The sequence below is a fragment of the Vombatus ursinus genome, unplaced genomic scaffold (assembly GCF_900497805.2).
Source record: "Vombatus ursinus unplaced genomic scaffold, bare-nosed wombat genome assembly UNPS02015175.1, whole genome shotgun sequence".
NCBI classification, from domain to species: Eukaryota; Metazoa; Chordata; class Mammalia; order Diprotodontia; family Vombatidae; genus Vombatus; species Vombatus ursinus.
This window is the reverse complement of record NW_020954953.1, coordinates 19,660,648-19,687,346: the sequence shown is the minus strand read 5'-3', so window position 1 is coordinate 19,687,346 and position 26,699 is coordinate 19,660,648. Positions and strand designations below refer to the sequence as shown.

At 36.7% G+C, this 26,699-nt stretch overlaps 1 protein-coding gene across 1 annotated transcript in view; it reads right to left on the bottom strand.

Annotated features, from left to right (window-relative positions):
- Positions 1-26,699, bottom strand: part of LOC114031461 (AT-rich interactive domain-containing protein 1B-like) — a 550,161-nt gene that overhangs the window by 111,242 nt on the left and 412,220 nt on the right. Inside the window, 1 exon segment of the mRNA XM_027846530.1 lies at positions 13,670-13,913. Coding sequence (XP_027702331.1) covers positions 13,670-13,913 — 244 coding nt within the window.

The following is a 26,699-nucleotide window of genomic DNA, read 5'->3' as shown; positions in this document are numbered from 1 at the left end:
ATTCATGTCTTCCTGACTCCAAGTCCAGCATTCTATCCACCAGGCCAGCTAATTGCTACTTATTGCAACTTAAAATTACAAAACGATTGAGACAAACATATTTTCTTTGCAGTTGAGTCATATATTTTCCAACTTATCATATGTGAATCTTTTAAACTACATAATAAATTCAATTTCTTATAACTAATCTACATGAGTACTTAGACAATCTCTACATTACTGAAAGATAACATATGGCAAAAAATAAATTCATGAGAAATTCAGGACCATGCCGCACCTTAAAAAAAAAAAAACAAGCCTTTTCCTATTCCCTTTTCTTTTTTTCATCATTTACTTCAAATTTCTCGGGTGTGTACCATTGTAGATCAGGAGGCTTTTCAAAACATAAGCCTGTCAATGGGACAGGATCCCATATCACTGAAGTTTGGTTAATAAACAGGCAAGACTCAGGGGGTGATTTGCCAATCGTTATTTTCTTTCTACTCCCCAACTCAGAGCAGAAGGACTTTACATACTTTTGTGGTGGGAGCCTCCATACAAGGGTCATGCAGAACTACACAGAGCATAAGACGAAAAAATGACTGATTAAAAAACTGTATATTACTCAGCAGGAGGGGAAGTAAGGTTGAATCTGCTACTGGCTTGAATTATGACTCCAACTCAGAGATTTAGAGATTACGTACGTGGTGATTCATGGGCTCCCTTCATCAAACTGCTCCAGGTGAGCTATAGTTTAAAAACGTAGAACCACAGTCACTCTCCATTATAAGAGATTATGAAAACAGGGTAAGGAGAAAAAAATCACTCAACTTTTCAGCTCAGTAAGTTTTTCCTTGTTAATTTTTTCTTTCTGATGAGCTCATGATACTACTCTAATTCCATTTTAATGATATAGTAAAGAACTATGCATGGTGAAAAATCCAGGAGTAACACCTATATCTGAATGAGCTATGGCTTAATAACAGATTCCTAAAACGAGTTTTGCTTTTATTCACTTAAAAGCAGTCCCAAATATAGGAATGAGAGCCAGGTTTGATAGTTTAAATTGAATGTATTTGGATTTTGTGAATTTCATTTAAAACAATATCTCTGGATTCTCCTGGTGATGCTCTATTGATGGCAGTGATGGAACACCACAATCTCAAACAAATCAAAACTGCAGGCAACCGAAAGGGAAATGAGAAGTACATGGGGGAGGGGGGTGGGGTGGGGTGGGGTATGAAAATGGCTGCAAACTATTTCAAACAATAACTTCTCTTTTGTGGAGAACAAACAAAAACAAAAAACCAAGTCAGGGATGTCTTTCACTTGGAAAAAGGGGTGAGCTGGTCATGTAGAAAGAATGAGAGAGACTGGACAGACAGTCAGAGTGCTACACTGATACCCCAAACATCTCACAAGAACCTGCAGGACTTTATATTACTGGATATATGGGGACATACAGAATGAAATAAATGAGTCACAAAGGAGTGGAAGGATTCAAACTTGCACCAGTAGAAGGAGAAATCTCTTCTAGCAAGGAGATTAGAAATATCGCTACATATTACAGGTGAACTGTGAAAAATATGCTTTTTCGTATAAGAGAAACAGAATGTTTTGGGACGTGTTTAGGGGGAAAATGGGAGGTGGGCAGAAAGTCAAGAATATTTAATTTGTGATATCACAGGCAACTTAACTAAGGCAACATTCTATGCAAATTTTCAGTCACATAAAAAGTTTCCTTTAACTGATTAGAATATACCTAAAAGGGTTGAAAACTTTAATTGGGAAGATCATGTATGATTATGAATAGGAATTCTTATACAAAGTCATATAAAATGACTTAGAAACAGGCCAACAAAAACAGAAAGAGTACAGATCAAAGCCAGTCAAGGGAATTTTGAATTAAGAAAACAAGAAAGGAAAGAAGTTTAAGTGAAGGTGAGTTGGCCTTTTTTAGAAAATCACCTAGCTTACTCAATAACAGTAAATCCCAATCACTGCTTTGGGAGTCCTTGTAACACACTATATTTTTTAATCAACTTAAAAGATTCATTAATTTTGGTATCCTCAGCAAGGTCACACTCTGAGCATTCAGCTGTGTGCCTTTAATGTAGTTTGCGAGTACAAACGCCTGTGTCACTTTCTGTTTGGAAGGGGGAATATCAACATTAACAAACCCTGGTTATATCATTTATAAACATGCAGATGTGGATTATTAAAGATTAATGCATTTTGGGATTGGTGTCGGCATTCCGTTTGTCTCATGCCGAAACCAATTCTGTTCTTCATTAGTCAATGACAACCCACATCACCCTGTTGGGGAAGAGAAATCAAAGGTGCAAGTGTGGGAATTGAGAGTAGGGGATGAAACTGATGACTAAGAAACTTAAGGGCTATAATCAATCAACACATCATCATAATTTCACTTCACAGTTATTTGAGGACAGGGAAATAAACATAACTCCCTTTGCAAGAGGTTTTGGTTTTCCCCCAAATACTACTCACTATGTTTAGAAAATTCAGTCATCTGGATTAAGACCCTACAATGCAGCCTGTTGGTGGGAATATCCCGACCATAACAGGTTACCAGGTGTTATATTTAGTTTCGTCTCCATTTCTAACAACATTGCCAATAAGTGGATTTCCCCTAGACTAAAACGAACTTGTTGAAGCTTTTGCAATATACTTTCATTTGCATTCTGATTTCTCAGTGAAGAGACATAACAAATCAGTTCCATGCCAACAGCAACTAAACTGTGGAAGCATGCTGCTCTGACTCAAAAAATACCGCCACTTCAACCTTACTATAGGCTCAGAGCGGTGACAATCCAACCAACTCAAAAAATGAAAATAAACACCAAAGAAGGTGTCTGAAAAACTTTCCTGCATTTCCTGCAGACAGCGTCAAGATTGCAAGATATGCCACAGAAAACCATCAGTCACTGCTAATATTACCAAGCATTGAAAATGGAGAAAAACAATATATTATTTGTGACATTGGGCATCTCTATGTTTGATTTATGTTTAATCTATAAAAGGTAGGAAACAGGAAGAAATTAATGAGTATAAGTAAAACTACCTGGAAATTTAAATTTTATAAAATCTAAATGCTCATTTCTACAGGGGAGATAGAGAGTAGGAGGAAATGGGTCATAGTGAAAACAAACCAGAGGAAAAGGAAGAAGAAGAAAAAGGATGAGGAGAAGGAGAATTAGAAGAATTAGAAGAAGAAGAAGCTGCCATTTTAAGCTCCGGCACTTACTTACACATCTTCTCCCCCTTGGACAAGTCAAAATTTCGTTGGGCCTCAATTTCCTAATACGTCAAACAGAGTTAATGACATCTGTACTACCTACCTCACAGGGCTATGATGATTAAAGTGCTTTAAATCAGGTGTCAAATTCCTCCCTCCCTTCCACCCCCAAGAATGAAAATATAATAGGGAAATGTTTATTAAAAAAAATACAACAAAACTAATGTTATTTTGTAGTTTTCTAAGTCAATATACAGCCCCAAGAATCTGTTCCTATTTGAGTTTGGCAAAATTATTTTAATCCTTAAAGAGATCCGACTGTGCCAATGGCACACTCAAAAATCTTCAATGGTTTCCTTACTATGTATAGGAGTAATGAAAATGGCACATTCAAAGGTCCCATCTACTTCTCCAGACATTTCAATTTTACTCCTTTTTTTTTTGAGGTAGTTATACAATATTCTGGTTAGAGTCTGGGCCGTGAGAGTCAAGAGGACCCGAATTAAAATCCTGCATTAGACACTTATTAGTTGTGTAATCTTGGGCAAGTGACTCTCTTTTAGCCTGTTGTTTTTTTTAAATCTGTAAAATTGAGATAATAAAATGCCCAAGGGGGTATTATTATATAATTACATTATACACACACAGACACACAGACACACACACACACACACATATAATATAACTATATACATATAGTACTTGCCTCCTAGGGATGTTGTGAGAATCAAATGAGATAAAGCACTATATCAATGTTAGCTAGCATACTCTAAATTCTAACTAAATTGGACTAGTACTGTTTCACGAATTTCCAACGGGGGAAGAACTAGCTTGATTTTGTCTTTGTATTAATTTCCAGCACCTGACACAAGGCCTTGCATATAACAAGTGCTAAAATTTTGCTTTGGGAGAAAAAAATGCTCAAGGACTATCATTTGCACATACAATATTTTTTAACTATGTAGATAAGAGGATCTTTAGGAAAACACTGAAAGAGTATAGATATAGGGTTTGGAGCCAGGAAGACCTGACTTCATATCCAGCCTCAGACACCTATGAACTGTGTGACCCTGGACAAGTCATTTCTCCCTATTTGCCTCAGTTTCCTCATCTGTCAAATGAACTGGAGAAGGAAATGGCAAGCCACACCAGTGTCTTTGCCAAGAAAACCCTAAACAGGGTCATGAAAAGTCAGACATGCCTGAAAAATGACTGAACAACAAGAAAATAAGTAATAATGAATGATGTCTTGATTCTAAATTAGAACCAATAAATAAAGGTAAAAGGTTCTGTACCTCATTACTAACCCACCAAATCTATTTAAGAACTTTCATTTCTTCTCCTCTTCCCAAGAAAAAGCATATTGTTGGAAAGCATCAGTTGGAAAGGATGTAAAATTACTCTCATGTGCAGCATAGAAGGCAATGTTTTACTTGTCAGGAAGGGAAATACAGTCTTATTGCAAGTATCCTTGTTTTGCAAAATTGCTAAATCGGTTTTGTGTAACACCATGGAATAAAAACACGGAGAGAGCAACCACATTTGGTGGTGGTGCTATGTATGTGCATGTGTGCGTGTGTGCGTGTGTGTGTGTGTGTTTTTACATTTTCTGCTCAGTTTGCCAATAACTAGTATGCATCATCCACACAACAAGCTGTTGCAGGATTTTCACCCTTGGCAAAACCATGAGGAAAATTTTGATAGATGCCCTAAAATAAAAAAAAAAGATGTCCAGGTAAAGTGTTCATACTCACTTTCAAGTGAAATTAAGTCCTGTGATCTAAAGCTATAACATTTAGGATGCCACCAAAGTTACAGTGAAAATGAATATAACCAAGAGCCATCTTTAAACCATCTCTCAAATTATCTGATTTTCTCTAAAATTTACATACTAGGATTTCATTAGATAGAAATGAATTAAAATCCTAGAACTAAGACTCAACACTTTCAAAAATCAAGGTGATCGTCTTTCCTTAAAAACCTGTTCTTTCTTCTGATTTCACCATTTCGATAAACAACTGTATCCATCACCATCTGACCTATTTAAAACCTCGCTGTTTGTTTTCTTTAACTTTACCTTTGGCCTCACTTCCCACCTTTAAGCAGCTGCAAGATCTTGTCAGTTTAACCATAGCTACCACTCTAATTCAGGTCCTCATTCCTTTTGGCACAGACCACTGTCATCCTCCAAGCAATGTTCCTTTGCCTCTACTCTCTGCAACCACAAAGAATCCTTCACGTCACGGACAGGTCAAATGCTACTTTTCTGCTCAAAGCTCTTCAACAGCTAGCTATTTCCTAGTAAGGAAAGGTCAAACTTCTGAGTGGCATTTAAGACTCTCAAGAACCTGACACCACCCAATCTGTCCAGCCTTCTCATGCTTCTTTTCTCCCTGTCCTCCACGCTGGAGCCAAATGGGATGAAAGTCTGTGCTTTACTTCCTCTGTGCTCATGGTACCCCCTATCCCTGGAATAGACTTCTCTTCTAATTCCAACCAGCTGAAATCCTACCCATCCCTTTAAGGTTAACTTAAATGCCATCATTGGGGCAGCTAGATGGCACAGTGGATAGAGTACTGACCCTGGAGTCAGGAGGACCTGAGGTCAAATCCAGTCTCAGATCAGACACTTGACACTTACTAGCTGTGTGACCCCGGGCAAGTCACTTAACCTCAACTGCTGCTCCAAAAAGCAAAAACAAACGAACAGAAAAACTTAAATGCCATCATCGTGAAGGAGGTCATCTGCAACGGAATGAGTACTGGGCTTGAATAAGGAGCCTTGCATTCAAATTCCAGCTTTCATGTTTGAAACCTACTAGATGTGGGACGGAGAAAAGTCACTTAAATTCCAGAGAAAAAATGGGGATAATCCTTGGACTATCTACCTTTTTCAGGGCTACTAAAGAAGATGATTTGTAAATCTCAAAATTCTCTGTCATGCTAGGCAGACATGAGTTATATTATTACATTGTACATGACATGAATTTCATTATTATGAAGGCTTCCTTGATGCCCTCAATCAACAACAATCTTCCTTCTGACCTCACAAAACACTCTGCTTACATCTCCTTTATACACTTTTTTTTGGGGGGAGGGCGTAATTTCTATTTATATCATACCCCTCTACTAAACAACAACCAACATGAAAGTATATTGCTCTAACAACTAACATATTCCTCTGTATATAGTAGTAACGCGTAGATGGCGGTTGAATTGAATTAAGAGGATCTGGTCCCATTTCTTACCCTATGCAGAAACTGCCCTATAAAATCTTTGACAGATGTTTAGTCTCTAGAAAAACTCCCAATAATATGGACAACTCAGGGTAACTCACTTTACCTTTAAGAAAATTTGCCATTTATTTGACTGGATGTTTACCTCATTCTTACTTCTACTCATTGTTACTAGTTCTGATTTCCTTTACTAAACAAAAAAAGTCTAATCTCTCACTTCATGGGAAAGCCCTTCATATACTTAGTCATAATGTTTCCTTCTAAACATCACCAAATCTTTCAGCCACTTCTCATGACAAATTTTGGCTTTCCCTCAAATCTGAGTTGCCTTCTGCTGGATGCACTAGTTCATCAATGTCTCTATTAAAATTTGGCTCCCAGACATAAACACAGTACATAAGAAATAGTTTGGCAAAAGCAGAATGTGATTGTCTCCTTTGTTTGTGGGCAAAAACCTCCATTAAGGCACATGGTCTAATGAGCTTTTTTTAGAGGGGGGAGTAAGAAAGAACTAATTGTGTGATCCTGGGCAAGTTACTTAAACTCCATTTCCTCACCCTGTAAAAATGGGGAAAATAATAGCACTTATCTTCCAGGGGTGTTGTAAAGATCAAGTGAGATAATGTTTTTAAAGCACTTTGCTAATATTAAAGTGCTATAAATACCAGCTATTATTATTATATTTAGATATGAACCAGCTAAAATCCCTCTTTCTCACACAAAGAGGTTTTAGTCATATACTAAATAACTTACCCATTTAGGCAGAATGGAGGCCTAAACATTTAAAAAATCTAGGTCTAGAAATGTCTTCAAAAAAAAAAAAAAAAAAAAGAAACTGATTTGTAACAATCATTCTTCATCTTATGAGCACTAACCTTGACAAATTAGACTAGGAACTATCATTTCCTATCACCTAAAAACCTTCCTGTTCACTTTGGCCTATGACTGACTCTTAACTGCTATTCATTTTTCTCTTTTCCATTAAGCATCTTTCCAGTGCCTGCTTGTCTGAATGTCAAATTAACCAAGAGAATTAACTTTATAACCAGACTGCCTTCCTGTTTGTATCTGAAGCTATGTCAGTGTTCGTTGTTATCTATTTAACCCTCCCTTGTTAAAAAAGAGAACTCTTACTTTTAAAAAAATACTGCTGAGTACTTGAATGGAAAGATGGCTAAACTAGAAGTGATACTCACAATTTGGTATATAATACTCTCCTTAGTTCATGCTGGTGGCATCTAAGATTTTTCTCAGAGTTATACAGAACATCAGGCCAGCTCGCATGCTGACTCTGTTTCTCTCACCATCCAGGAATTGATCCGTTAGTAAAGCTCTTGAGAGACAAACTTAGTGTAAAGTAACGAGGGGTACCACCTTTGGCATAGTTATTATAATGGGGATAAGAACTTTTAGTGTCTATAATATTTAAGTTTGAGAAAAGGCCAAGGAAGCTGAAATGTTTTGGAAACTGCAGGAAGTACAAGGATAGAATTTCATCCTTCATCCTATGTATTTATAACATATATAGATCCCAGGATGGAGGGTGGGGGGACAGGAGGAGACACTTGCCTAAGTCCAACTAAGACAAGTGCATTTAGATTGGCCCCTGAAAGACCGACAGCTGATACCAATATTCTTTTTCCTTCAGGGTCCCTACATCTTTCATAATGATATACTTAGTTTTTATTCTCTGCTCTCCCACCATTCTTTAATATACTCTAATTGTTCTGTTTCCTAATCATTAAGTCACAGAAAAGAGCATAAGGAATGCCATGATCTTTATAAAAAAAAAAAAGAGAGAGTGAAAGGAAAGAATCCAAGAGGAAAACATGTAAAATCTTTAAAAACTCAGTTTTTTCCTATCTTCTATGCTGGAAAAAAATGTGCTTTATGTATAACTATAAATATATTATGTACAGAAAGTAGATTTGTCATATGAGATTAAGTAACAAAACAGTGCACTTTCTATGATGTCAGGGAACATGCTGTTTTTGATTAGTCTCTAGGTTCAATCATTCTATTTAATGCATATATGGGCAGAAAAGGTACAATACAAACTAAGCATTTGGTAATAGTGATACATGATATCTACTCCTTTTTTTTTTAAATAAGCAATGGTTACTCACTTAATCTTCCAGCTTCAGAAAAAGATGCTTATTCCCATCTGAAATTGGATGTGGTGCTAATGCCAAAAGCTAAGAGGCAAGGGAGTGAAATATTGGAAAGTCCATGATGTCGTTACTTCCTATTTCTAACATACCTGATGAATTATCAAGAGTAGTTTAAAATTCCCTTAGATTTTAAAAAGAAAAATGGTGGGACAACCTCCAAAAAATTCTATTGGATACTGATGGGTTAATACTTGCCCGGCCCATCAGCAATCTCCCACAGTACCCTCACCTTTCTTAATATTTAAACACTGTTGCTGCTTACATGGCACAGGAGAAAAAAGCTGACAAAAGCCTTTGGCCAATAAAATGAAAATAAAAAAAATTGTTGGGCTTATTTACATTTTTGCTTTGTTAGTAAACTGGAACAGTTGGCACAGGAGGCAAGACAAGTGAAATTAACATCCACTAAATCTTCTGGCAACAGCAGTGCATTTTGATGTGCTGTGTCAGCTTCTACGAGGGTGATAGGTAGAATGAGGCACAGGGTAAGACCCACACCAAATAAAAGGCAGCCATGGCTTCTGCTCCTTAACAAAAAACAATCAAAGAGATCGGGCTGCAACAGGAGAAGCAGCAAAAAGTTCAGGAAGAAAAGAAATTAATTTCTTACAAAGAAACCGATGTTTGGCAGCCACAAGTTGCAGAAATGACTGCATTAGGCATGGGTGGCTTAATTTAATTAAGCACGTTTTCTTTGACTACAACTCTAATAAAAAATGGGGGGGGGGGTTCCCACATGGAACTTGACCAATATGAAGGAGAAGGATTAAGAGATTGTGGAGGGGGGGACAAGTGAATGCAAGAATTTGCCACCACATGGCACTGTGAAGCACACGTATTTCTGTTCTTAAATACATGTGTAAATTAAACATCAGAAGCAGATTTCTCCACCTCCTCCAACGATAGATGGCTACAATGCTGGAACCCAGGAATGTGCACACAAAGGCAGCTGATCCATGTGGCTACTTACCATAGAAAATCTCCATCCTGCTTTTCAAAAGGAATGCAGGAAGGAAATGCCCCACTGAGTTAGGGATATGCCAGTGCCAATACTATGCAAGTGCATCATGGTAGCAATTCCCATGAAACTTCAAATGTTTGTCAGAAGGCAACACAGGAGGGCAAATTTGCAGTGGGTGGAGAAACAGTTTAAACAGGCACTGAACAGAATCAGCCATTTGGGATGCTTTATTATAGATGGTTTATCCATCTTTGTGATGTTTCTCATTAGTCGTCAATTTCATTTACCCAGAGCAGAGATGGAGAAAATGATGGTTCTTTTCCAACGAACCCTGGGAAAGCAACACCTTTATTCAAACAGTCTTCCCAGCAAGAACCCCCTCCAATATTTTGGCTTTTCCTCATCACGGCTATCAGCTACATAACAGCTGCTCATCTTACAATGACTTGCTGGAGAGACAATGATTGAAAGAGCCAATCTGTGTCACATGGAGAGGCTGTAGCAAGATATAGCAGGAGGTAATGGGATAGAAGTGAGGTCAGAAACAACAAAATTGAAGCGGGGAGTGGATGGACGTGCTAGGGACAGGGAATAGAAAGGAAGAAAGAAAGTGGAAAGAGAATAAAGGGGAAAAACTAAACAAATGCTTAAATAACCATAAGTCCCTAGGTTATAATTTTCATTTTATTAATGAAGAATTATGACCCTATTGTTTTAGCATGTAACAATGAAGATATAAGATATGAAAGTGGGAGTGAAAGAAGAAAAACACTTGTAAGTTAGTCTTACCAGACTGATTTAAGAATTTCAGAGGGTAGATTTCATTTCCACATATTCCAACATTTAGGTTTGTTGGGGTAAACTAGCAGGGAGAAAGATAGAGAGAAAAGATACCAGGAACTACACAGAAATAGAACCGGAATAGGAATGAGGCTGGTCTGAGATAAGGGAAGTGCGAAGGTACTAAGAATATCTTCAGTTTTGGGTGGTGGCATTTGGACCTGAGATTTTATCAGTGTAGGGAGCTCCATGTGTAGGTGGAATCTCCTTCCACTGGTGGAGTCTGGCAATGCCTCTGAAAGGGTTGTATGGGAGGGCACTGAGAGATTAAGTGGTTGGCCCAAGGTCAGCTAGTTAACTAGTTTATCAGTCAGGGCAGAAGCTGAGCTTTACTGACTCCAAAGACTCCAAGACTGGCACTCTATCCATAATACCTCATTGCTTCTCCATATTACCAATATTGATCAAATGTAATTCATATTCTTAAAATATCTGCAACAGAGATTTCCTCTATAGCTATAATTGTTTGAGGTTGGTGGTTACTATACAGCTTCAACCTGATTTCTAGTACTGAGAAAGGGGTGAGTTAATACAAATGTCAAATATCCAAGCATTGGCAAAGATTTAAATTTTTTTTTCAATATTTATAATGCTTTTTCTCCCAACTTGCCTATTTTTCTTTGTCATATCCTTTCCCAGACAATTTCTATGTGAAATTTAATTGCTGTCCTATCTTGGTCTCTTATTTTCAAGTTGGAAAGAAGTAAACAATATGGAAAATACTTAATATTTTTTTCACCTCTGCTGGACACTGCACACAGAGCAAGTTTTGATATAAAGAAATTTTTAAAAAATGTAAAGTATACATTAACTTCCAATAAAAGTCCTTTGGTAGCTAGAACTAGAGAGTTTACCTACCAATAATAGCTGCCAATCACAGAATCTAAGATGCTTTGGATTTTTTTATGCTTTTAAAAAATTTAATATGATACATTGAGCCCACTAACACAGAGAATTTAAGAATTCAAGAATTTACTTGAAACTCTTTATGCTTTTCATCAAAAAAAAAAAAATGAAATGAATCACTTCCTACCTGACTTCCTACATTCACAAAATTTCAAATCAGAGCTTATATCTGCCACAACACAGATGTCAAGCTTCGAACAACATGAGCTGTGGAGAAATAAAGAATCAGCAATGGCCTTGCATTTCAAAAGAACACAATTCAAAGAAGTGAAATCTCTTCAAAGCAGCCACAAAATGCCTCATCCTGGTAAGGAAGTGACCCTAGGAAAATCAGGAGACTTTTTGGAGAGACTGGTCTGTCAGAAGGTTACAGCCCAGTGTGATGGAATTTTTGGCCAAAGAAACACTGAAAGACCATCTTCAAAGCTATGGCATGCAAGGCTGCAGCCTCTTTTGGTAGTGATGTGATCCTCACACTGAGGAAGTTATAGATGACTGAAATGCTGTCACTATTTTTGAAATGGCATTGACTAAGATAGGAGACTTTCTATTAAATAAACTTTTCAGAACAGAACTCCAATTTAGGAATTATAAATACCTGGTTTCCTGATCCCACATCCAGTTCTATTACTACAATAAAAGATGACTACTTGCTATTTATTAATGGACTGGCTATTTACTAACTATCCTCCTTTAAAAAAACCACTTAGACTTAAGGAAAATTAACTTTGTTAACTAAGGATCTTCCTACCTAGTGTTTAGCTGATAAAACTGTCAGATCTTTTGTCAAAAAAAAAAAAAAAAAATGTTCTTGGAGAACTTTTTTTCTAGATGTCCAATTTAATGTTATATAAATCAATAACCAATGAAAGAAAAGCATAAAAGGAATTTTTAAAAAAGGATTTGAAAAAATATGTATTATATAAAGATGTATGTATTTACATATATTACATTAATGGTTATATATATTGACTGAAAATGGGACTTTTAAAATTAAGCAACTAAGATAGCTATCCAACCAAAGTTTCATTTAGGTTACTCTTCCGTATAATACTTTGGCTTTGAGCGTTTCAAGACTTTTACCTTGTGGAACATAAAATCATAAAAAAGAAATATCCTAAGAAACTTAGCCTCACCTTGAGAGGCACAATGGAGTAGAAAATAAACAAGTGAAATTAGGTGACAGGCTTCAAGGACCTAGAAAGTTTACCCTAGATAACGTCCTTGAAGCTACATCATTATTAGAGAGTGGTCACCACTCAGATATATACTGTCATGTAGGAAAAGCAGTATAGAAATGTAACTATTAAAAAGAATGAGACTTATGACCTATTCGTTAGCATCCATCAGTAAATTAAAAAAAACCAAACCACTGTCAATTTCAGAAGAGGAAGCAAGCATGTTCCATTGAATATACCTCCATCACTTTAACCAAGGTAATACATATAAAGAAAATGTCTAATTTATAGCTGCTATAATGATATATTACACCAAAAAGAAGCTTCCATTTATACTATATGTATAAATAGTTACTTCCATGTTGTCTCAACCATTCAAATGTGAGCTTCTAAAAGGCAGGGACCTTGTTTTTGACTTTCTTTGTCTCCTAAGTGCTTAGCGTAGTGCTTGGCAAAGAGTAAGTGTTTACTAAAAGCTTGCTGACTCTCTGATAAAAAAAAAAAAATTCGTTCCACGTACCTAATAAAGGAAAATTGGTTGTTAGGTACATAAGGTGAATAGTAAAACAACTGTATTTCTAAAAAGCTGCAGAGACTCTAACAAGTATAAGATGGGGAGCACTACACATCGGAAAAGAGCTCTCAAATATGCTGCAATGAATGAACTAATACTACTATAAGCATGTACTTACAAGGTTTTTGAAAATAACACAACATTATATACTGAGATACAGTCATAAAAACAAACCCACTGGTTAACATTCTATGACAAAAGAGCTTAGTGGAATTTGCTGATATAGTTTTCTGATTCAGCAGAAACACTGTAAAGGCGTATGTAGACAGAAAGAAGATTATTTAGTTTTGGCAGAGCAAACAAACATGGAAACTGAGGAACAATAAAGAATGAAGTCATTTAACTCAATTACTGAGGGGGGTTCCTTTGAAAAAATCATTAAGAGATACTTTGGAACTGGGCATTTACAACATTTGGGCGACAAGTCCTCTGTCACACCACCAAGGCATTCTGATCCCCAAAATAGATTATTGTCAAGTATTTCATTGATGAGAATCTAATTGTTCTAAGGCATTAAGACCAGATCTAGCTTTGCTATCCAAGTTAAATCACAATAAATCAGTAATACCTGGAATACTCGCAGGAGAAATTGGGCCCGATCTTGACTGGTTGCTCCCGACAGGAGAGCCAACAGGAGAAGGTGATGGGCCCCCTGGGATACTGGAAAGATGGGGGGAAGCATGAGGAGAGAAGGGCGACTGTGCAGGATTGCTCTGATCCCCTTGGCTGCTAGTGGAGCCTGATGCACTCACTGCTGAACTCAATGTTGCTTCTGTTCCTGTGGGCAGGTCATCAATGGAGCCAGATAAGTCCTGAGTAGAGGGAAAAGAGAGAAAATATCTATTAATGTAGTAAAACACTGCTTGTTCAGTGTCCAATCCAAGTTCACCTACAGAATTCATGCTATTACAGAATTTTATAGGGGGAGCTAGGTGGCGCAGTGAATAGAGCACCGGCCATGGAGTCAGGAGGACCTGAGTTCAAATCCAGTCTCAGACCAGACACATGACACTAGCTGTGTGACCCTGGGCAAGTCATTTAACCCCACTGCCTCACCAAAAAAAAAAAAAAAAAAAAAAAAAACGAAAAAATTTTTTTTATAAAAGCAGTCATCCAAATCATGGATACTTTGTCAACTAAAAATATCAACAGCTCTCATGAGCTACATCAACAAGAATGTGGCCATTTCTTTCAAAGTGAGATAATCACCTTTATTCTAGGAACCATCCTTGAGCAGTATTGCTCATTGAGTACTTAGCATAATAAACCAGCTCAATTCTCCATAGACAGCATTACATGGCACTTGGCATATTCATCCATCCCTACTGGTTAGATAGAGGGAGTTATTAATACTGATGTAACAAAGGATAGTGCTGAGCTTAAAAACTGTGGACTGAGAATGCCATTATTTTGACACGGCATCCTCCAATTTTCAAATTAAGAAAAGAGAAAAGGCAAATATACATATAAATACAAATATATAAGAATTATGAAAAACTTCAATTAACTTTTGAGGTTTCTGAGCTCTTCAAAATTGGGCTCGAGCCATACCTTTCCAGGCTTATTCCATGTCATTCCTTTTTCTGCGCTCTACGTCCCATCTAAAGAGGGTACTTAACGGTCCTGTGCACAGACTGATTGTCCCCTCGGCCTGTTACACAATCCCTTCCTCCCCTCCATTTTTAGGGACATCTACTTCCTTTCCAAGTACAGTAAGTGATTCCTCATACAAGAGATCTTTTTTCATTCCCCTAGATGCTCGGGATTCCCAGAGTCCCAAGCGCCTAAAACATAGAAGTCACCAGATAAACACTTTTTGGTTGATTGAGCAGAAAGGTGAGAACTTGTGAATGTTTTAAAACTGCTTCAGAGATGATATTTCGACATGAGGATGCATGAAATGAGCCCATGTATTCTGAAGCTCTTCCTCCACTCTAATGGAGGCCAAAATCATCACAATTCAGCCCAGATGCACAGCACTATTTTGGCCATCTTATTCTCTTACATCAACATTGCATGCTATCACTGTGTTAAAAAAGAATAATCAACAGATAAATTAATCTTGTAAGATCAAAATGGTATTGTGATAGATACCACTAGAAAGAAGGGTTCTGTATAACAAAGGTATCCCCAAGGCTTTGTACATAGTCCATGGAAACAAACTGGATTGAAATTTACACAATAAATTTCCTAAACAACATGTATCTTCTCCAATTCTGCGTCATAACAATCTTAACAAAACAACTGTTTACACTTTAGGTGGGAAAAGGAAAGCAGAATCACCAAGTAGCAATTATCCTTCAACTCACTTCTCCCCATTTCAAAGCTAACTAAATCAAACCCATTTAAATTCTCAGGCTACTCAACAAAATAAATCTGGAGGAGAAAGGTAGGGTGTATAAAAGTTAGATACCATCTATTTTCCCTATCTTATGAGGTCAATACACTTCTTTTTACTTGCTAATTAACTACCCCAGAGACTAAGCATCAGTTCTGTTTTGTCTCTAGGACATAAAGACTAGTAAAGTAACTATTAGCAATTCATTCATTGAAAGAAAAAAAAATCCATTACAACAAAACAACTATGATGTCCCAAGAGTTCTTTATAATGAGTTTTTACTTATATTTTATTTATGGACTTTATAGTATTAATTTCTTACAATATACAGCTCTGGAGAAATAAATCAGTCTTGTTATGGTACACGAGGTGTACAGGAGATACAAGAGATTTTTCATTCAAATTATTAAGCACTTGGCTGAGAGTTAAATCTTGACTATTTGTGGTTTTGAAAGATCCCTTAGTGCACTCTCTAAGGAAGATTTTTATTTTAGTAATATGGCAGAGCTTTAATATTCTGTCTGGCTTAATTTCTCACTGAAAGTGCCTGTATATTTTTTGTGTTGTTGCTGTTGAGTCTTTCTAGTAGTGCCTGACTTTCCATGACACCATTTGGGGTTTCTTTGGCAAAGATACTAGGGTGGTTTGCCCTTTTTCTTCTCTAGCTCATTTTACAGACGAGGAACTACGATGGGGTTAAGTGACTTGCCCAGGGTCATACAACTAGTAACTAACAGAGTATGGATTTGAACTCTGGTCCTCCTGCCTCCAGGACTGGCACTCTATCCACAGCGCCACCTAACTGTCCCATGTGTTTGTGTATAAATTATCAAATGCAATCAAATGCAATTTTTTGTGGCTTCAAACCAATATAAAGTATTTTAATTTTGATACCAATGGGTAAATTTTACATGCAGTTTTGCCAAGAAATCACATTTGTATAATTGCTTAAGTCTTACAAAGGACTTTCCTCAATCAACAATTTGTGGAGTTAGATAGTTAAAGTGTTATTTTCCCACCAAACTCTCTCCTGATCCTACCAATACTCTCCCTCACCTAGCTCCCTTCTGCTGGTCCAGAGTTAGGAATGGATGACTGGGAAAGGGAAGGTAAGTTATGATAATCACAGAAACTTCTACCTTTTAGTTCTAGGTTCTCCTAGTATGGCCAAAATGGAACAAACTGAACCCCTTTCCTAAAGGGCAAACCTTCCAATATTTGAGGGTATCTGTCATGTGCCTCCTATATGCATTAACCAAGTTAAAATAGGTGGAATTCCTTCAACCAATCCTCATTAGTTATGATTATGAATCCTTGTTACCATCTACTCAATATTCTGCAGCTTGTCAATATTGTAACCTCCCTAAAATGAGATATGTAGAACAGGACATAGTATAGCAAATCTGGTCAAGTGACAACATGTAAGGGAATCAACCAAATTGTTAAATCATTTAAGGTAATTATGGGAAAGGAGAGGGGGAGAGAAAGAGAGAGACAGAGAAAGAGAGAGACAGAGAGACAACAAGATGGGGAATTTGGTCAAGGCAAACTAAACTGAGAAAGGTATACCTGTAGGATTAGAATTGGGGACAGGGAGAAGAAGGGAGTAAGGTTCTTAGGAAATTTCTGTTAGGAAAATCAATGGGAGCATTCCCTGCTCTGGCCAGTCAATCAGCTTTTAGAAGGAAAGTGTTGACCTGAAGCTCAAAAGAAGATGTATGAGGGGAGAGGGAGTGTGGAGAGGTACAGGAGACTCATTTTCCAGGGACATATGAGGCTGAAAATGCTCAGCCAAGTCCTGGTGATAAAAGTAGGGTAGACAAGTAAGAAAAGAACAAGATTTTCCTTTCTCTCCAAAAGGGTCAGGGATAAATAGAGGATAGGAAGACAGGGTATCTTCCATACTGGTTAGAAAGGGGAAATGAAACCATGGAGAAGCTGGAAGCAAACGTTTAATGCATTAAACCCAGGCCAAGACAACTAAGTAACTTGAATTATTCATCCAACTGTATATAGTCTGGCTCTACAAATTCCCTTACATGGTAAGAGGTTTATGTGTTATTATACAATACAAAAATAATTAGATGAGGAGTCAACTGATCTGCCTTCTAGCCCTGGTTCTGACACTACCTAGTTCTATCACCTAAAGCAAATAACGAAACCTTTTTGGTTCTCAGGCCTCCCCATTTGCATGAAGGACCAGTATGGAGGACAATGCACAGGAACAAATCCTATGATAGGCTTAGGGTATGAATAACTGGCACTAACTATACCTGTCCTGTGCATATAAGTATTCCTGTTTATCTCCCATCCAATTTTTTCAAAAATCTTTTTAAAATTTTGTTTTTATCACTTTCATTTCCAAATATTTCCTCTCCTCTCCAGCGAATCCTTCCTTGAAACAAAGAATACAAAACAACAAGCAGTTGAGTAAAACTACTCAACAGATTAACTACACCTGCCTATGTCCACATACAGTTCTGCACTCAGTCCCCACCTCACAAAGAAGGAAAGGGGTACATCTTTTCATCTCTTCTTCGGAGGTAGGTGTGGTTGTTATAATTTGCATGACTTCCAGTTTTAGGTTCAATATTTTGTTTTCTCCATTTCCATTATTTTATTTACTGGATAGACTGCTTTCTTGATTCTACTTACTTTTCCTCGAATCAGTGCTTTAAACTCTTCCTAAGTTTCTCTGTATTTTAAAAAATTCATTAATCATTATGGCCCAGTAATACTGCTATAAATTCTGAAACCGCTACCAAATTCAGTCATTCCTCAATAGTGGTAGAGCAGGGAGATGAAGAAGATGACAGTGAGGAGCCCATGGAAACTGGGAGAAAGAAATTATCCTAACTCCACAGTACAATTGCCAATGTCTCAATAAGTCAAACCAGAACTCGAATCATGTTTCCCTCTTCAATTTTCCACCTGCTATCATTGCTTATGCCATACAGCCTGCTTTAAAGTAAAACTACCAATGATGTTAAAAAAAAAAAAAAATCTTTGTGCCGGTTTAGTTGATGAAAATCATTCAAGACCTACATTTCCTATAGTATGCTTACAGAAACACAAGAATATCTTGTATTAGGAAGAGTAATACTTTTCTAAGTAAAATACAGGGCAATCTTTAGCAGAGTCAAATGGTAACTGTTGCTATGAATAACAAATGTAGCAGAAACAGTGTAGATTGAAAATATCACTCCTAGAAATAGTATCATATCAAGCTTCCAAAATAAAACTGGGCGAATAGAATCAGTTTTTCAGAACTCATATAGATAAAGTGCGTACAAATTTCTGTTCAGGGCACATTAGATGCATGAATCTGCACACAGAGAGTTAGTAAAATAATATATTTACTATGGATACTTCAGTTTAACTGCAGTTTTGACCTATTCAGATTCTCAGAATTGCAAACAGCTGTTTGGTGATGCTGTGTAGTATCTGGAGCATTTTATAAGCAGATAACATACTAGGATGATTTTATTTGATTTCAACAGTCAAGTCAAATGCTTGGGATCATTATGACAAAACCAAAGTCACCTGATTGACTGGATGTAAATACTTGTTCTCTTACATTGGTGTGTTTAAGGGAAGATAAGACTCACTCCTCAGCAGGCTGCATTCTATCAATGACTGACAGGTCCCAGATATTTCTTGAAGCACATGCCTTCAAGGGATTTCCTCACTAACCTGATGCAACTCATTCATAAAGTACAAGGGCACACATGTGACACTGTCCTACTCTGAGAACTAAACCCGGCTGCCTTGTTCCTCTCCTTAAAGGTAGGCCCAGTGGGGGTGGGGGCGGGAGAAGGAGTGGGTAATGAGGGCAGGATACCACACATTAGACAGGCTTTAGCTGTACTTAATAATACTTCTAGAATGGCACAATTCACCTATTTTATAAAACAGAAGGATTACACTCCATCACTATCTGTTACAAAATTAGCAGGAAAAACACAAATTAATAATCTCAATTTCTTTATTTTTTTTGAAGTAAAAAAAAATTAAGCAGGCCAACATCAGCTCTCTTAAAGTAAAGCCCAATCCTTGTGATTTAGGTCTAATATCTACATAAATGTAAATAATAAGAAAATGATTTTACTGGATAGTTTCAAGATATGTAACAGAAAAGAACTGAACTCTTGGGTAACAAAATGTGAAATAATAACTTGGTTTTAAAACACACAAAAATAACAAGAAAAATTCTTCAAATTCAAATCTACTCTAAACTACCATCTAGTAAAACATTATAGCTTCAACTCGGCGTTTCAAATCCATGTGTATTTATCTGATTTGATTTTTGCTTCCTGTGGGTTACCTGTGTTTTGTTCCAACTTTCCAACTGGACAGAAAAATTTCCAAAAAAAAAAAAAAAAATTACTGTTAAAAGAACTCAACACCATATAAGCCTTTGTTTTTAAAAATAAAAATGCTAATCAGCAACTGCCTGCCTAACATAAAAAAATCCCTTTTCTGCCCAATATTAAAACCGCATGTCATATTAAGAAAAAGGAGAGGAAAAGAAAAGATGGAGATGAGTATTAAGAGATCATCTATCAAGCAGCAAACCCATCGAAAACATTTCTGTGATTCAACAAGCTACTTGAAGAAAATACCAAGAGAAGAATATAAAAACAGTGGCCTTCATACCATTCACATGTCATCAGCATTTCAATGTGCACTGCCTCAGAGTAACAGAACAGTAATAAAGAAAGATAGGATTTCTACATTCCAGTTATATACACACATAACTTTTATATGTAAATTATACTGATACATTCACACTCTTTAGGGTATCCATACGCAGAGCTACTTAAAAATGTGTTAATAAGAGAACTTCAACAGAGCTTTAAGCATTGAGCCTAGTTAACAAAGAAGCTCTGTAACTAATACTACTCTAGAGGACAATTTAGTCAGCAGGGCACCAACCCTATTCTTTTATAAGGACTATCAGATCTATGATGCCTGGAAAGAACAGAGAGACCTTACTGCATCTCATTCAAACCAAGGCACCTTCAAGCTACAGTGCTTCCATTTATCTTGCTGGAAAGTTGGCAGGTAAAGTAATTGCAGGGAGGACTCCTTTTAAGGCAATGAAGTCCCCATGTCCCAAGGCATTCCTTAAATCCCTCCTTTTTTTGACGGGCTGATTGCTAAGACACTGATTCTATGGGCTAGTATAACAAAAACCACAATTTTGCCCCAATGGTTTGTTTTTGATGAAAGAATCTTGCTGCTCCTCATGAAAGATTTTTTAAAAAAATTGCTACGTAACTGAAAATAGTGAGCACTTTCCACCCACCCTTACCAAAGAAAATATTCTGTTAGACCTAACATCGACACTTCGCATAAAAAACCCTGACATTTTATGAATTTAGTTTTAGATGAACTCAAATTATAGCAAAATTTCTCTGTGTTTGGAATTATGTCTCCAGGTAAATGCTTATCTTTAACCACCTTCCCTTTACCCTTTGCCCACAAGTAACCTTTATTCTTAAATATTCGATAAGTACAAGAGATCTCATTGTGCTTAGGATTCTGTTAAGCCTTCCTGGTGGTAGAACCTTATCAGACTTTGACAAGAGAGACACTTTTGAATCAGCACACAAATTTGTACTTGCAACACAGCCAGCAGAGGGATCTATGAAAGGCAAGTTATATGGTAGTCAGAAACAAAGTGAAGCACGGAAAATATTTTATTCATCTGAGCACATATGGCTTTATATACATATATAAAATACAAAATTTTATATCCATATATAACATGTTCCTTTCTTGAATATTTCACTTTGTCATATCGATTGAGATTCATGTCAAACACACATCTGGTATGATGGTATTCAATTTATCACTAGTTAGCTTCCTGAAGATCAATTTACTCAATCAATCAATAAGCATTTACTAAACTATGTGCTTATCATTGTGCTAAGGGATAGGGATATTAAAAAAGGCAAAAGACCGTACAAAGGGCTTACAATCTAATGAGAGAGAGACAACATGTGAACAAATATATACAAAGCAAGCTATATACAGGATAAATGGGAGAAAATTAAGAAACACTAGAATTAAGAGAGGTTGGGAAATACTTTCTATTAAAGATGAGACTTTAGTTGGGACTTAAAGGAAGTCAAGGAAGTCAATAGGTGGAGTTGAGGATGAAGAATATTTCAGGCAAGAGGGAAGCCAGAGAAAATGAGAATATTTATGAAGATTTTCTAAGCCACAAGCATCTTAACACTTTATTTATTTTTTGGGGGGGACTAGGCAATGGGGTTAAGTGACTTGCCCAGAGTCACACAGCTAGTGAGTGTTATGTGACTGAGTCTGAATTTGCCAGTGCTCTATCTGTTGCGTCACCTAGCTGCCATCCCACCCTTTGATCAAACATGTACATCACTTTTACAATTACATGAAAGGTGTGACGCCATAGTGGATAGAGGGCTGGTGTTGGAGTTAGCAGATTTTGGGTTCAATTTTGTATCCTGAACATAAAAGCTCTGTGTCCATGGGCAAGTTACACCAACTCTCAGTGTCTCAGGCAATTCCTTATAACCATAAGTTACCAAGATGTGTAGCTGATGCCAATCAGCGAAGGGGTTTTCTGCAGTGGAACTTTCCTATGATGAAATCATAGGTCTGGAACCTCAATCACCCAAAATGGTATGTCAACATGCAATTGTATATTCAAAACTGTACATGCTTTGAAAAAATCCTCTTTGTAGTTTTCAAGTGACCCTGGCTCCCTATCACCTCCAAGATAAAATCCTTCTTATGGTGTATAAGTGACCTTGGGTTCTTCAAGTCTATGCCATTATAGTAATAATAGCTATAATAATAATGCCTAGCATTTACATACCATTTTAAGCTATGAAAAGTTCTTTACAAAAATTATCTCATATTATCCTCATAGTTCTAGTAGGTAGGTTAAGCTATGAAAAGTTCTTTACAAAAATTATCTCATATTATCCTCATAGTTTTAGTAGGTAGGTGCTAGAATTCTCACCATTTTATGGATGAGAAAACTGAGGCAGACAGAGGTTACGTAAATTGCTCAGAGTCACATAGCAAATGTCTAAGTCCGGATTTGAACTCAGGTCTTCCTGATTCCAGGTTCAGTGCTCTACTTAACTGACTCTGTTTTATGAATTATTAGTTGAAGTAGTATTTTAAAAACTTTTTTGTCCTTTAGATAGTACAAAGACTTCAGTGTGTTACTAAAGAAGTTTTCAAACTCTATCCTAAAGATCTGACTAAAAATAACACTGTTTATGAATTATTTAGACTAGGTTCAACAGTATAATCACCAGAATGCTTACCAACTTGTAATGAATTTTTTCTTAATCACAGCAATTTTTAGAACTGCTTGCCTAGGCACAGAAGACCTGAAAACCCACAACATTTTAGAGCTGAAAGGAATAAGCATTAATGGAGAGAGTACCTGCACAAATTATATCATCAACCACCAAAGTGTAGCCTTTACATTCATATAAAGTGTAAGTAGGAACTGAGGTAAAAGCTTCAGAGTATATGCCAGAGAAACAGAGGTGCCAACAAGATGCTAAGATAGTTCAGAGGGTGATAGGGGCCCTGGATGTTATCTAATCCAAATTATTAATCCTCTTTACAATATTCCAAATAAGTGGTCATTCAGAAGGGATAAATCTTAGAATCTTGGAAAAATTGATTAATGTGGAGGTACTCACTGAGATTGGAAATGATGGAGAGGATTTCAACAAGAGTGGATGGAAGAGGACAATTTAGGGATAGGAAAGGGCATAAGGAAAAGTATTCAGTCAAGGATAGGGGTATGCTGGAGAAGTAAGTTTGGTTGGAGGATAAAGAACATGAAAGGGAGTGATATGAGACAAAGCTAGGAAAATAGGGAGTAGACAAACTTAAATGGTAATATCAAACTAAGGGGTTTGGGCTTTATCATGTAAACATGGAGAACAATGGAAGACTTCTGAGAACGGAGTCAGGATAATTAAATTGTGCGTTATTCTGATAGTGCAGTAGATGACGAATTGGAAGGAAATAAACTGAAGGCACAGGCTAGTTAGTTATAATACAATTGTAATATTCCCAGAGAGATGTAAAAGAGAGTCTGTACCAGGTAGAGTGGGGTCATGGGGGTTTTAGAAGGGGATAGATGTGAGAAATAATATAAAATGCAATCTAAAGACTGATGACTGATGAGGAGGCAAGGGTCAAGGCAAGGGAGATATCAAAGACAACTGTGACGTAAACAGTAGGAACAAATAGTTAAACCCTGGTGCCATTAGTAGACACAGAGAAGTCAGGAAGAAGAGAAAGTTTTGAAGGAAAGATACTATAATTTAACTTCCACTGGCATGACATGAAACCAAAGTAGTACATAAGACCTCTAAGAGACATGGGAGTAAAGAGGAAATGGTAGGACTGAGTTTTAGAAGAACTTCTATCAAGCAGGCAGAAAGTAGAGCCAATGAAAGAGAAAGACGTTAGAAAGGTAGGAGGACATCACAAAAAAAAAAAAAAAAAAAAAAGAGTCATGGAATCCAAGGAATGAGAGAACGAGATGACAGGGATGATTCATATGCTAAAAAACATTCAACAAAAGTGGCTGCATTTTTAGAAGAGATGCCCAGTGAGGCATATTAATCACTGTTTGGCGGAATTAAGGTACTCCAACAAAATGAAATTTAAAATTTGGGAAGGATGGGTCAAGATATTTTTTGTCAAACATTCTATTATGTATGTAGACTGGTCTTGCATGGGAGTCTCCTTAAGCCCATGGTGCTTTTCATTTTTCCTATTTCTTCTTAGAAAAATACAAATTCCAAGTTCTGCTCTGTCCCCTTCCTGCCACTCACAGCACCCCCACTCATATACACAGTGGCTTTCATGTCAGTAGCATTAAGACTCCTTTTGCTATGTTTATTAAGTGAAGTGGGACACTGACAGCTAAGTTTGTTTGCTCTTATGGTTCATTTGAAAGTCAGATTTTTGTAGGTAAGATATACTATATATTAGCTCATTGGGTAGTATAGCCCTTCAAATGCTAATAATTAAAGATTTATATTTTTTTCTTTTCATTTCTCACGGGCCATGAACCACACTGAAAAAGTTTACATTTACACTAGACTTAAAAATATATATATTTGTAAATGATTTTCCAAATGCCGACATTTTAGTAAACTTCAATGTTTTTATTTTATGTTAAATTTTATGCCATAGAACACCACATTTTCCATATGGTTCACCCAAGGAATTTGGAGAGGAGCATTGTGGGCATGTTTTCTCTATCTAATGAGAGCACGTGAACAGAAGTCACACAAGATGAATAATTTGTGATCTTTGCTGCTTGTAGGTGCTTCCACATTGAAATGATACTTAAGTATCAAAGTGCATGTTAAATATAAAAAATATTTCTCTGTTACTATACATCCAGGCTAACCAGGATGTTTCAAATTACTGCCATAATGTTTTCTTCAATGGAGAGATTTTACTGATCAACAAGGTGGTCCTATTCTTTTGAACTATATAGAAATACATGAAGTTAGAGACAGGAGGGCTCTTATGACCCTCTACTCCAGAGTTCTCAAACGGGGGTAAAGTTACCCCTGATGATTCCCCAAGATCCTTGTAGGAGCTTTGGGAGTCAACACTTTCATGGTAATACTAAGAGGTTATTTGTCAATTAAAATGCTCCTCCCTTTTCCAAGTAGATATCTGAATGAGGTAGAATTTTGTTCATATACTTCAACCAGAATAATGTATCACAACAGAGTGAATGCAGAAGCAGATATGAGAACCCAGATGTTTTCTATTAGGTCCAACTTTAAAGAGATTTACAAAAACAGGAAAAAAAAATTATCACTTCATTTGTTTTTGTTATGGAAAATATAATTACTTTCATTAAAAATATCATTGTAATGGGCTCATTATTTTTAAATAAATATTTAAATATCTATCAGGATTTATTTCTAATATGAAAAAAATCAATAGATGCAATGAACCAAAAACTGTTTGGGGTCATCAATAATTTTTAGAGTTAAAGGTGTCCTGAGACCAAAAAGATTGGGAATGGCTGCTCTCATCTAACCCCTCATTTTATAAATGGGGAAAACAGGGTTCAACAGAGAGCTCAAAGAGATTAAGAGATTTGTCCAAGGTTACACAGATGGTTGTATAGGCTTAGAATTGCATATGGTTTGGAGTTCAGGCATCATTTCATCATCACAGGAAACTGCCAGTGTGGAATCATCACCATTGATGCATATTGGCAACTCATCTATGACTTGTAATACCTAGTTATCCGAGCCATTGGTAGGCTTTAGGTTAAATGAACCATCCAGATCACACAGCTGAATAATAGTAGGTATCAGAAGACCAGATGAATCCAGACTGTCCTGACTCCAAGATCACCTCACTATCCAACAAGTCATATTGCTGTTCATTTTGAGTATGTACAGTAAATACCTGTTTTTGTTGTTTAGTTGTGGCCGACTTCATGACCCCTTTTGGGGTTTTCTTGGTAAAGGTATTAAAATGGTTTCTCCAGCTTATTTTACAGATGAGGAAACTGAGGCAAAAAGGGTTAAGTGACTTGCTCAGGGACACAAAGCGAGTTACTGTCTGAGGTCCAATCAGAATTCAGGTCTTCCTGACTTGAGACCCAGCATTCTATCCACTGTGCCATCTAGCTTACCAACAATAAACACTTATGGTAAATTTATAACATACATGTCATGTGTATACTATATAGTCAGTATATCTTATATAACATGTATGTAATGTGCACATACACAGATACATCTCAAATGGAGAAAAAGGATGAGGGTATTGATCACATCCTTAAAATAACAATGCAGTACCTTAAAAACCTAATAAATAGTCTTTAAAAGGTAACATTCTCAATATAAGTTATAAGTTGGTCCACAATCACCATCTCCGCTCAGTTCCTGATGGGGACAGTCTAGGACCTTGAATGCAAGAGCTGAGGGAATAGTGACATTAAATAATAATGTTAAAGAAGAGGTATTAATATCTACTGTACCCTAAGAACCATGGGACCATTCTGACTTGCAAATGAAACCTACTGTATGTATTTTCTCCCCCATTAGAAAATAAACTCTTTGAAAGCAAAGACTATCTTACTTTTCTATTTGCATCTCTAGTGATTAGTACAGAGTTTTGTACATAGCAAGGACTTACTAAGTGCTTCATTCATTCATTCATTCATTCATTCATTCATTCATTCATTCATTCATTC